General features: G+C 36.0%; 1 protein-coding gene across 4 annotated transcripts in view; it reads left to right on the top strand.

Moving 5' to 3' along the window:
* Positions 1-13,665, top strand: part of RTTN (rotatin) — a 90,306-nt gene that overhangs the window by 35,993 nt on the left and 40,648 nt on the right. For all 4 annotated transcript variants that reach the window (XM_010583292.1, XM_010583289.1, XM_010583291.1 and 1 more), the window contains 7 exons: positions 702-770; positions 1,092-1,280; positions 2,988-3,227; positions 6,185-6,329; positions 8,045-8,199; positions 9,396-9,615; positions 11,388-11,516. In XM_010583292.1, coding sequence (XP_010581594.1) covers positions 702-770; positions 1,092-1,280; positions 2,988-3,227; positions 6,185-6,329; positions 8,045-8,199; positions 9,396-9,615; positions 11,388-11,516 — 1,147 coding nt within the window. The remainder of the gene's footprint in view (positions 1-701; positions 771-1,091; positions 1,281-2,987; positions 3,228-6,184; positions 6,330-8,044; positions 8,200-9,395; positions 9,616-11,387; positions 11,517-13,665) is intronic.

Consider the following 13,665-nt stretch of genomic DNA (forward strand, 5'->3'; position numbering starts at 1 on the left):
TATATATCCAAAATTGCATATTTGTAGGCCAAACAAATTGTTTCAGTACTTGGGTTGCATGCTGTATCAGTCTACATGGCATATTTTTGCACTTTAAATACTTTGTACCTCAGTGTTAATTTTAAGTTTACTTTAATTTTCAAAAAATCCTGATTGGTCTGTAATCCATCTTTCCCATAAATGGGAACTACACAAATCAAATAGCTAGCTGTAGGCAAGCTTTTTTAAACTTAATTAGAATTCTCCTATTGACTTTGGCTTTTAAGTGTAGCAATTTTCCTTAAACCATCAGACCTTAGCTTATGATATTTTATTATTTGAAATTTGCATATACTTCAGAAAAAATATGCTTTTAGAATTCACATACATGAAATATACTGAAAAGAACTATAATGCATATTTTTTCTCTAATATAAAAAAGGAAACAAGCATGTGCTTTGGTATGTTATCTTTAATTTCATTTTTATGTGCAGTATATCTTCAACAAGTATTCTGTATGTGTGTGATTAAGAATTATCTTAATATTCCATAATCATGAAGAAACACTGTTTATTCATACAAGTTATTCATCAATGGGTTACTAAAGAGCTATCTGGAGGAAAAAATACAGCTATATCTGAATAATAAAAAAATAAGTGTCTCATTAGTAGAAAATCTAAGCTTAAAATAGACAGTAAGAGCTATAACTTAATCTTTTGCAGGGCTGATGGCATAACCAGTAATGATACTGGCCTACCTGCCTTCAGTTTACCTGTTGCTGTTGTTAGAAGGTATGTGTGGGTAGTTTTTTGGTTTGGTTTGTTTTTTTTAACAGTTAACTTTGCTGCTTTCCATTTGCTGTCCTTCCTGAAGTATGGAGGTGGGAGAATGGAGGGAAACCTTTGATGTAAAATCCAAAGTTGTCTGCATGTTAAGCATGGAGGTTTTTTTCAAAGTCTTGTTCTCTGAAAAAGATTTTCAAAAACTTTATTTGCAAATTTAAAATATTGCTCTAGTAGAGCATTTAATTAAAAAAAACACAAAAAACTAAAAACCCCAAACCAAAACAAACCACAACTTTTAAAAACTTTTTTTTTTTTTTTTTTTTTTAGGTATCATCTCCCAGTCAGGATCACTGCTCATCATGTAGTTAGCCCTAATACTGTTGTGGTGCCATTGTCTTCTGAGTGTTTGACTATGAAACCTGTGTCGGATATGCTTAAGATGGCTTGGAATCTGTCATGGTACAATGGGATTGAAAACTTATTGCAACTGATAAATTACGAGAAGGAAGCAGAAACGTGAGCCATTTTATCTTGATTTTAAATCCCAATATATTTCAATTAAATTTGTGTTCCATAAGTTTAAATAGGTTTTCAAGTTCAAACAGCAGCTCAAGTTGTTACTGGTTTGAGAATGCTGTCCTTTTATTTTAAACTTAAAGGATCACATCCCAAGAGGCTGTAGATATATTGTCACAGCTAATGTTTTACCTAAATTGCATTTATACATGAAGTCTAGAGCTTGATCCAACTTTTATTGGTGATCAGGCTAATTTCAAACAATTTTAAGGGCTCTGTGGCTGTTTTTCTCTGTAGTCTTTTTTTTTTTTTTTTATTAGGGAGCTGCCTTTTTTCCCCTTTATAGTTGCATGATTTAATTTTTCTCTTTTCTTGGGGATTTAAATTTGAAATAATTCTTTTTTAATGGTAATACTAAGAATTATGGTAGATAATGAAGAAAATTCCCTTTACATCCTTTGGTTAGCTCTTGAGTAAGCATAATTTCTCTCTTTGAGACTATTTTGTGTACAGAACTTAATGTCTTAGATTCTTGATTTAGTAGGACTGAAATGCTTGTATCTACATCTCTGTCCATGTTGGTAATTTTTTAGTTTTTGCTTTGTGCGCCTTAAGGGGTCCTACAAGTTTTATTAGTAAGTAGTGTGGTTCTGAGCCATTGGAAACTGCAGTTATTGATTTGAGAAATCATTTTAATTTTAAGTTCCCTCAGGCAAAAAACAAAGCAATGTCTTAAAAAGAAAATAGTATAGTCCAAGTGACCAACATTTACAATAGCATGGAAGAAAAGTTCATTACAAACAGTGTGAATAGCACCTTTCAAGTAACTTTGAGAGGTGCCATTTTTCCAAAGAATCCAAACAGCTTGGCATTTAAATGTGGTGGTGTCACGTCCCAATTTCTCAGGATGATGACTCAAGTTTGCTGATTCCCAGGTCAGGATTAAGGTGAAATGACACCAGGGATCCTTTAACTCACAAAACTCAACTTTTATTTGCTCACAGCAAGAACTGGCATGCTCACCACAAAAATTGGCATGAAACTATGTCAGTAAACGGTGTAACGTGCTAACCATGCATCACCAAACATATACTACAGGCCTGGCTTATCTGGGAGTCAGCTGAGGGAAGACAGTAAGGCCAGCCAAGAGCTCCAGTTCTGGTGGGCTTGTGCCCATGGGGCTTCAGTTTGTGTCCTTTTATCATCCCTGCCCCTCCTTTGGGCGGGCACTCGAACTCATTAGGCTAATTAGGTAGTCTTTGGGCTGGGGGGGTCATTTGGGGAGTAGCTTCCCCTTCCCTGCAGACATGATCTTTCTCCATCTGTGGTGAGCTGCCCTGTTCAGCACATTAGAACAGCACCTCAGAACAGGGAGCTGTGCGCCCACCAGCACAGCCTCCCCCTCCTGTTGCTGATGGGCTTCTTTTCACCTGTGGTTCATTGCTAGGCAGAGTTCGGTGTTATGCAGAACTTGCCCCACCGCAATGTTTGAGACATTAACTCCAGTCTCTCACAGGTGGTGGTGTTTGTTATTGTTGGGTTTTGGGTTTTTTGGAGGTGGAGGGGAGGATCATTGGTTAACAAAAAATTTTAACGCAGTTTGTGTTTTGACTTGTCATTTGAACTGGGAAGTGAAGGAGTCAACACTCACTGAAATAGTTTGTAAAGATACTGGCTGTTAATCATTTTTCTCTTATGCCTTTTCAGATTTTTAGACTCACTAAAACTGTCCTCAGAAGACATTCTTATACTCAAAATAACTCACACAAACTATGGACTGCAGGATTGTCTTAATTCAATCATTCAGGCAGTATCCCACAGGGATGTTAGGGCTGCTCTCACTAGGCTTAGTTTTTACATTCTCAATGACACACTTGCATTGAAATGCAGTTCTGGGTCTTGTGGAACCACTTTGAAGAGCTTTGTTTGGCAAAAAGCAATAAACAGGTAAGTGTATTGACTACAGGAATCCATTAAAGATTATGATGCTTAAATTGTAAATTTACTAATTTTCGTATTTTAAATTTATGGAATTGATTGTCCATGCACCTCTGATCTTGATATATATGTGTTGTTCCCTGTGTCTGCTGGAAGGACAATGCAGCAGGGCATAAGAAATCCAGCAGATTCCTGGAGACCATCAGTGACAAATTCCTCATCCAGGTGACAGAGGAGCCAACAAGAAGTGCTCTGCTGGACCTCATACTCACAAACAAGCAAGGGCTCGTTAGAATTGTGAAGGTCTATAGCAGCTTTGCTGCAGTGACGGTGAGGTGGTGGAGTTCAGGATCCTGAGAAGAGGGATGAGGGCACAAAGCAAGATCACAATGCTGGATTTCAGGAGAGGAGACTTTGGCCTCTTCAAAGATCTCGTTGTTATTGTCTCATAGAATCAGGCCCTGCAGGGAAGAGAGGCCCAAGAAAGCTGGTTAATATTCAATGATTGCCGCCTCCGAGCTCAAGAGTGGTCCATACTAGGAGGCCTGCATGGGTGAACAAGGAGCTCCTGGCAAAACTCATACACAAAAAGGAAGCCTACAGAGGGTGGAAATAGGAACAAGTAACTTGGGAGGAATATAGACACTGCCCAAGCGTGCAGAGACGCAGTTAAGAAAGCCAAAATCCCACCTGGAAATGAAACTGGTGAGGATGGCAACAAGAAGGGCTTCTATAAGTACATAGGTGACAAAGGGAAGGCTATGGAAAATGTGGGCTCGCTGATGAATGGGACAGGGACCCCAGTGACACAGGACATGGAAAAGGCTGAGGTCCTGCATGCCTGCTTCACCTCAGACTTTACTAGCAAGACCAGCCTTCAGGAATCCCAGGTCCCAGACACCAGGGCGAAAGTCTGGAGCAAGAAAGACCTACCATTGGTAGAAGAGGATCAGTTAGGGAACATGTAAGCAAACTGGACATACATAAATGCATGGGCCCTGATGGGATGCACCCACAAGTGTATCTTGACTAATGTAATTTCCTGTCCACTTTGATCAATCAAGGTGATTGGGAGAGGTGCCTGAGAATGGGAGGAAAGCAAATATCACTCCTATCTTCAAGAGGGGCAGGAAGGAGGACCCAGGGAACTATAGGCCAGTCAGCCTCACCTCAGTCCCTGGGAAGGTGACAGAGTAGCTAATCCTGGAAACCATTTTCAGGCACACGAACAACAAGAAGGTCATTCAGGAGTAGTCTGTATGGATTCACCAAGGAGAAGTTGTGTTTGACCAGCCTGCTGATACTCTTCTACAATAAAGTGACTGGCTTGGTAAATGAGCATAGAGCAGTGGATATTGTCTACTTTGACTTCAGGAAGGCTTTTTGACACTGTCTCCCATAAGATCATTGTAGAGAAGCTCATGAGGTATGGGCTGGATGAGCAGACAGTGAGATGGATGGTAAACTGGCTGAATGGCCAGGTCCAGAGGATGACGATCAGTGGTATGAAGTCCAGTTAGAAGGCAGTAACTAGCAATGTGCCCCAGGGATCAATACTGGATCCAATTCTGTTCATCTTCATTAATGATTGGGATGATGAGGCAGAATGAACCCTCAGGAATTTTGCTTATGTTACAAAACTGGGAGGAGTGGCTGATATGCCAGGGTTGTGCTGCCATCCAGAGGGACCTCAAAAGGCTGGAGAAGTGGGCTAACAGAAAACTCATGAAGTTCAACAAGGGGAGGTGCAAAGTCCTGCACCTGGGTAGGAACAACCCCATGCTGAGGTTCACCAAGCTGGAAAGTAGCTTTTCAGAAAAGGACCTGGGGATCCTGGTGGACACCAAGCTGAACATGGGCCAGCAATGTGCTTTTGCAGCAAAGAAGGCTAATGGTATCCTGCACTGCATTAGGAGGACTGTTGCCAGCAGGTCTAGGGAGGTGATCCTTCCCCTCTACTAAGCACTGGTGGGGCCACATCTGGAGTGCTGGGTCCAGTTCTGGACTTCCCAGTATGAGACATGGACATACTAGAGAGTCCAGCAAAGCACCACAAAAACAATGAAAAGACTGGAGCATCTTTCCTATGAAGAAAGGCCGAGGGAGCTGGGACTGGTTAGTCTGTAGAAGAGAGGGCTCAGAGAGGGGATCTTGCCAATGTGTACAAGTACCTGAAGGGAGGGTATAAGGAAGATGAAGCCAGGCTCTTTCCAGTGGTGCCCAGTGACAGGACCAGAGGCAATGGGCAGACACTGAAACACAGGAGGTTCCCTCTGAACATCAGAAAACGCTTTTTTACTGTAGGGGTGACTGAGCACTGGCACAGGTTGCCCAGAGAGGTTGTGGCGTCTCCATCCTTGGAGATACTCAAAAGCTGCTGGGACATGGTCCTGAGCAACCAGCTCCAGGTGTCCCTGCATGAACAGGGTGGTTGGACCAGATGACCTCCAGAGGTCCCTTCCAACCTCAATGATTATGTGATTCTGTAATTTACATACACAAACCCAGCAAAAAGTAAGAATACTGTATTTAAAATAAGGATATTTAAAATCCATAGGTAGGCTTTGCAATTATTATGAATTGCTAGTAATTACCTTTTTTCTTTCCTGTCTGTGAGCCTGTTCAGATTTTTCTACCTTTTATTATATGCAATTTCATGCTTACTACATGTAAATACACTTTTTAATATATATAGCAATTTTATATTATAATACACAATAAATGTACAATAGTATTTAAGTATAATGATTTTTATGTAAAAGTATTTAAAAATATTTAATATATATGATATGTATAATATAATAAATATAATTCCGTATTTGCTATATGTAAATATATGTAATATACGTATTTACTCTATATAAATTCCACATTTGCAGGTGACTTCAGTCCTGTTAGGCCAAGATCTTAAACTCTCCTTTAATGTGCTACAAGTATGAAAGTAAATATTTTTGTTTGTATTGCAGGTTTCTGCAAGTGCTTCCAGCTTCTGTGGAGGATGAGAAGCTCTTAGTAGATGTCTTAAGATTTTTAAACAAATTGCTTAGAGACCAGAGATCAAGTTTGGAGTCAGACCATCTAAAGTGGATTTTGAAATCATTGCTTAAAAATGTAAGAATATACCTGAGAAGTTAGCTGTAGACTGTAAGAAATTATATAACTGTGAACTGGTTGGCTGGTTTTTTTCTGGTGAGTTCATTCCTCAAGCAAAATGACTTCTATTAACAAAAGCAAGAAATAGCAGATCTTGTGGTATTAATGTCTGCTACTTTGTGGTCACTGCTACAGTTCTAGTGTTTGGGGAAGTTAACTTCAAGCAAGAATAAACTTCCTTCTCTCTTTTACTTGGTATATGAATTGTTTCTCTAAACTCAGGTATTACGTTTGCCAGAAGGAAACAACATCTACCTGTGTGTGTCTTGCTCTGGTGTAGTTAACTATGGTAATACGGTTGTATAGAGCCATATAACTATAGTTAGCTATGCATAGCTCTGTGCAGAGCTCTATATGTACATATAACTAATATATGATATGGTTAACTATGTAACTATACATACATATGTGTGTGCGTACATATACAGCTGTATAAAGTATGCTCAGCTACATAACTATGTATGTATTATCTATGTAACTTAAAGGTTGAAGTTCACACAGGTGTTTTGGAACCTTCTGTTTGGCAGAGAGATATAAATGAATGTTATCTGTCTTGCATTAAGAACAAAACCTGAAAGTTAGGACAGAAGTTTTTGTTTCAGTGTGTCTGTTGCTTAAGTTTTCATTTTAAATGGTTATAATATATCTAAGTAAAATATTTTTATAAGCATGAGGAAGGTATTATATGAGTGTACAGCTCAGTTGCTGTAGTTAAAATGCATGTATAGTATTGAAAGAATGTAATTTTTTTTCAGTTTTCTAGAATCCTGTGCTTTCTATTTGAGATCTGTTCTATCCCATACTGTTCATTTAAGATGTGTAAAATTGGAAAGTATAAAAATAAATGGGAAATGAACATCATAAAGCAGTATAAAACAACTTTTATATTTGTCAAAATATAATAATTCAATCTTAGTGTATAAAAACAATAGTTAAATGCCAAGGATAAAAGTGATGGCTGCAGTTTTAGAAGTTTGCAAAATACTGTTCTTCACAAAGCAAGGGCATACTGCCCAAGTGCAAGATCATTCATGGTCTTACAAAGGATATCATATGTTAAGTACAGTCTACATGCACTTCCATTTTCCGATTTTAAAATACAATCTAAACATTTCAGAAAAAAAAATGCTAGTAGACTTCATTTCAGTTACTTACAGAACTCAGGTACTTCAATTTATATGGATAACTGGGAATCCTATAAAATTTTGTAAGTATGGCCTGTTCAATATATTAATATAAAATCGTTCTATCAAATGATTTCAAGTTTTTCAAGCAACTGAGACATACAAGATACAACTTGAACTAATATTTTTACTACGTGTTTTCTGGTTTTTGTGATCTGGTTTTTTTTATTGCAATTTATTGCTGTATATGACTTTTCTTTCATGCTTCAAAATACACTTTGTCATGGCTTAATGTGAGGAAATTTTAAAGGCCTTAACAGTAGATTCTTTTATGGCATTTAGTAGATTCAAGATTCAAGTAATTGGTAATTATAGGAATTTCTTACTATGCTTTTTACAGAAATAATTCTTAGTAAAATAATCATGGAATTTGTGATTTATAGTGTGCGTGATTTGCAAGCTCTCAACAGAAAAATGGCTTTAGTGTGGGTATTAAAATAAGATTTAAACAATGCATTATGTGACTGTATTTCTATTCTTTTCTTTTAGAAGCCAAAATCCCTTTTGGGCCTGCTGGTGCGACCAGAATCCCAAGTGCAGGATGAAATAGATGAAATACAGACTGCTGTCAGGCAGCAACTGGATAAAGAACTCATTCGTCTTTTTAACACATTGTTATTTTGTTCCATGTCAGTGACTGACAGGTACAGTGTAAATGGACCTGCCAGTGTAATTCTGATGGGGGATTATAATATCTACTGCTGCTGTATCTCTGTCAGAATTTGGATAGAATTACATCATGACTCAATCATTTTAAACTGTAAAAATGGAATATACTCGAAGTGAAGATCAACATTAGATAGGCCTTTTTCACAGTAAAATTAGGAAATTAACTGGGGAACTTGGAAGAGCATGTACTAGTCACTTTTTCAGCAAATGATAATTAAACTGCAGAAAGAAGATGGGCTATTTTTTTTTCAATGCTGGAAATTTGCACAAGCAAATGATAACTCGGTTGATTTTGTAGCATTTGTTTATAGCAGAGTAAAAAATTGAAGTATTTGAGAAATCAACAAATATTTATTTTCATGGAACTCCTTTTTGGCCTAATACAGTATATCAGTGCACATTAGTGGTTATTTAGGACAGTTACTTCCAGCATGAAGTTCCAACTTTTTTCTGTCAGTCAAGCAAACACAGAAATTAATTTCTGTTATTTTTTTTCCTCTGAATTTGTAATACAACATCTTCTCACACTAAATCTTTCTGTCCAAGTGTATTCTAAGAGATACTAAAATTGCAGCTTAAGATAATATTTGTTTTAATTAAGTGCCACAACATAACAGTTTGTAAAGATACTTTCAAAATGTTACCTTCATCATTCTTCCCACACAGTTATTAATTTTCTAAAAATTTTGCCAGCAGGAAAAGGGAGGAATACAGAAATCCCTGCTAGTTATATCTCACACTCCTGTATTTTCTATCTACCTGAATTCTAGATTGATAGTATTTTGTGGGAAATATTTTTAAACTTGTCTCTTGAACCACAACAAACATAAGCTTTGCAACTCTTCTTGTTATGTTATCCATCATCTTCAAACTCTTGGTCTTTATTTAACATGCTCCTTAATAATTAGAGTTACATCTAATTTGCCCTATTTTGGTTAAGCAGCCCTGTTATAAGCAGATGCAATATTATGCTTTCAGAACCTGGGTGAAGCTAGAAATGTCAAATTTAATTCCATGTTAATTTGCGCATAAGGCAATAGTAACTAATTGAGATGCTGAGACTCATAGACTTAACAGTAAGAAGAATGAGGCGTTGGCCTCTTGTAAAATGATTCATTATAATAGCTTCATGTTGACAGTTGATTTTTTTTGCTTTTTACAATTAAACCAGAGAGGCCTTGGAACTTGCTGGCTCTTTCAGAGCTGAGCTGGCTCTGAAGCTGCTACAATGCTTAAGGCTAACGGATGCACCACATTTTTACGGACTTCCTTCACTGGAGAGAACATTACAAGGAATGGTTCATGTTACCGCACTTCCGGACTGGAGTACCTACTCTGTTGCAGCTGAATCTGTCACAATTTGTAAAAAATATTTAACAGGTCTTCTTGAGGTAAGTAGCTTATGATAAAGAACCGTGTAACGACACTATAATTTTTAGGATGTACTTCTAGTGAATATCATTACTAGGAATAGGTGTAGGAAAGATGCTCTTTTCTGCTAAGTAAATAACAAAAATATGGAGGCTAGATTGAGTGATGTGTATCTGTACTTATGATGATAGGTTATATTGTGTGTGCTTTCATCCCCTATTTAAGAGGTAATATAAAGTGACTATAGTTTAAGCAAGATGAAAATTAGATGTGTTTGGGTTTTTTAATAACTGAAACTAAGAGGAAAAATCCAAGATCTCCCACAGGCAAAATCCATGTGTGAAAGGGAGTCTGGGGGAGCAGTAACTCATTAGGTGGGTTATTAACACTAAGAAGGCAGAAAAGAGGTAATTCAAGATGCTGCAGTTTTTGGGAAGCCAAAATTTCATTCTTGTTTTCAGTGTTCTTATTTGTTTGGTAAGTCCATGAATGTGACAGGCAATTAGTTTTTGCTCCTAAAATTTCATCTTTTGAGAACTCCAGTCTCCTTAAAACTGTAGGAAAAGCATAGATCTGGCTTTCTGATTGTTTTATGAGTATTCAGTAAGGTAGGTGTATTTAGAAGTTTTCTTTGTAGTTTCAAATACTAAAATCTATTTGTTGCATTGGTAGAGGCTTGGAAAACTCTTAAAGTAGTTTTGATTCATTTGTGATTCTGAATGATGTGAATAGCAACCAGATAAGTGTCAGGAAAGTTTGTATACAGGTGATAATCTATTTGTGATGAAAAAAAGATAGTCTTTTAGGGGGAAGTCTTAACCTGCCAAGATTTCTTGAGTAGAAATAAATATTTTAGAGCTATTTGATTAGATGAGTTCTGCAGTTTGAAATCTAGACTAAAAATGGTACCAAGGTGATAGATCGTGCCATGTGAAAGAAAGATTATTAGTAGACAAAATCTTAATAAATGTTATGGAATGAAATCAACTGGTAATACATAAGCTCTATGTGCAGAAGAATTATGCAGTTTTACTTGCCTAAATATGAAAGTAAATGTAGGTTTCTTTTTGAGGGGAGGGAAGAAAGTGGGTTTGAAAGGAATTCTTGTGGAGTGGGACACTGAAAGAAAGAACAGCAGCAAAAATGGAGAGTATAAATTGCCATGCTTTGGGGAGAAAAATACATCCAGAAGTGTAAGTCTTAAGATTATAATTTTTAAAAAAATATTCTTGGGCATGTTCTGTTGAAAACAGCATGCTTTTTATTGTAACATGTATGGTTAGATATTTGGTTAGAGACCGTTTATTTTATGTTATGATCCAGTGACCTTTATTTCTGTTCATTAGAATTTGATATAGAAAGCTGATATATTCATTCCAATTCAAATCACAATAAAACATGTAAATTACCCTTTTTCTTGAACACAGAATTTTGAAAAGAAATTATATTTTTAATTCCAAACATAGCATAAAAAACTGGGTACAATAAATGGACTGTTTGCATCAAAAACAAACTTTTAGGTTTCTGTTCAATATTGTGCTTATTATTAAGCTCCACTCCATTCTTCATTTGAAGAAGCAAATAAAAACCATTGAACTTGAGAGGTTTAACTATATAGGAAACCATTGTGTGACTGAATGACTTATAAATAAATAAATTCTTAAATTTCAGCTAAAAATCTGCCATCTTTTCATGAGTTTAAATTATGATTTAGTAGTGCATAGGACAGTTTGTACTCTACCTGTGTATTACTTACAGTAAAGCTACCATGAACTTGTACCCCCACTCTTAGGTCATCTCATCGTTTTATGTTGAATGGGGAGGAAACGCTATGTCTTTCATGGGAAAAGGTGTTACAAAAAGCACAGTTCTTTGCTTGCTTCACTTATCTCATGAAATGATGGCTCAAGCCAAGGATACAGTAAGTGCATTACAGTTGTCCTTATCTTGTCATTTGTGAGGGCTACGCATGGATGTATTTTAACTGCTAAAATTAAATGATGGATTTTCAAATGTGGTGGTGGAAGATGTCTTATATTGCAACAGATAGTAAAAATGAAAAAAAAATCAGGTAATCTCATTTGGTATGTAATATTAGATAAATTAATAGAATAGAGTATAGTATACAAGAAAGTTGAAGATTCAGTTCTAAACTTACTGAAATAATTCTGCAACTAATACTGTGGATTTAGAAAGGTCTTCTATCAGAATAAGGTATAATTTTCTGTCTATAAAAAATGAGAAATCAAGGTTTTATGTAGGAGGAATAATTTTAAGGATTTATAACAGCATTATTTCTTCAGCCTTGTGTAGATAAGAGGCTTTCTAATCTGTTTACACATACATATGTGTATTCTTTCACGTGTGTGTTTTTATATGTAGACATGAAAATATATACGTACATGAAAGAATTATTGTCTCACTTATAAATGGAGCTATCACTACTTACTAGCAAAATTTATGTATGTGCTTTGTGTCCATGTGTGTATTTTTAGAGCTAAATTTTTGAAAGTTTATAAAAAATGGCCTTCATCCTGAAGCAGTTAAAGCAAATTCAACAGTTTAGTGTAATCATTTTGGAGAATTAATATCCACTGTTGTTAATATCTGTGACAGCCACAAGTCAAAACCTTTCAATATGATCAAGGGCATATGTAACTAGAAAAAGCAGTATACCTGCTTCTCTGAATTCCAGATTTCTTCAGTTCTGTACTCCTCCTTCAAGATATTAAGTGCTGACAAAGTTTATTAAAATTGCAGAGGGACGCAATATTAAGTACACTGCAGGAAGACTGCAGCCTCCAAAGAATTAGATCATAAATGCATGGATGAGGGAGTGGACTTGTTTTAATATCAGTCTTGTAGAACAATACGTATAGTAGCATAGTGATCGGTGGCATTTTTTGTGGCTATAAATCATAATCTGTGTATACAACAGTGTTACTGTCTAGATTGTAGTAATAACATATAATCTCAAAGAAATTTTAAATCTTGGCTGTTGTTTACTATCATGTTATTTAGCATCAAATCTTCCAGAAAGAGAAATACAAAATTAGCCTTATTCCTCTGTGCAAGCAGTGTTATACAAGAGGTGCACTGAATAACTATGATTTAGAAAAATAAATAAATTAATGCTAACTTTAAAACGCACAGTCTAATGACTTGAAATAAAAACTAGTTAAAGCAAGTTATTTTTTTGCTCAGTAGCAGTATTATGAACCGGTATGGTTCTTCATTATTAGAACCACCTTGTTAAGTCACATATAAGATCCTTTAGCTCATACTGATGTAGGAGTTTGTAGGAGTACACAAGAAATGGAGCATATACTTAGGGTATACTAGAATTGCTGCAATGTTTTATTTGCTTGCTATGGTATAATTTCATTAGTCTTGCTTTGCTGACCTGTTTTGTATTTAATTTTGTACGTTAACGCCCTCCCTCTCCAAATTCAAAGATTGTAAAATACTGTGGGTTTTGTAATTAATATTGTGTGTATTGCGAAGATCCAAGAGACGCTGCTCCAAATAAAACATCAGTCATCTATTGTTTAAAAATATACAAGACTGAGATGGTCAGAAAACACATACATAAAATTTTAGGTATCATGATTCATTATGAACTTAATGCATTGTTTGTGCACTGCCATGGTTAAGCAGAGCACTTCGCAGGTATGGGGTTTTTTCTGACCTGAACTAAAGAAATTAATTTGCAAAGTCAAGTATGATTTCGTGAAATCTGCAGCTAAGTAGTATGTGGTATTGTGCCTGACTTTATTTAATCACGTGGCAGGTGCATGAAGAAAAAAGAATTAATTACGATCAAAGAAGTAATTGCATGTTCTTATTTGGTAGTTTTCTGCACATGTATAATATAAGAGAGAAAGACAGTTAATGTTAACAATAAGCAAAAATAAAAAATGTAAGGAGTAAATTTTGAATAGAAATAATTGTCCCAGTATTTCAAGTAAAGTATTTAATCTCTCTTTAACACTGCTGTCCCAGTTCTATGAAGAAGACAACACAAATTTAATTTTACTCAGTAGGTGAAGTCAGGAGGTTAAATAAAGTCA

The sequence above is a fragment of the Haliaeetus leucocephalus genome, unplaced genomic scaffold (assembly GCF_000737465.1).
Source record: "Haliaeetus leucocephalus isolate CR32 unplaced genomic scaffold, Haliaeetus_leucocephalus-4.0 Scaffold889, whole genome shotgun sequence".
NCBI lineage: Eukaryota > Metazoa > Chordata > Aves > Accipitriformes > Accipitridae > Haliaeetus > Haliaeetus leucocephalus.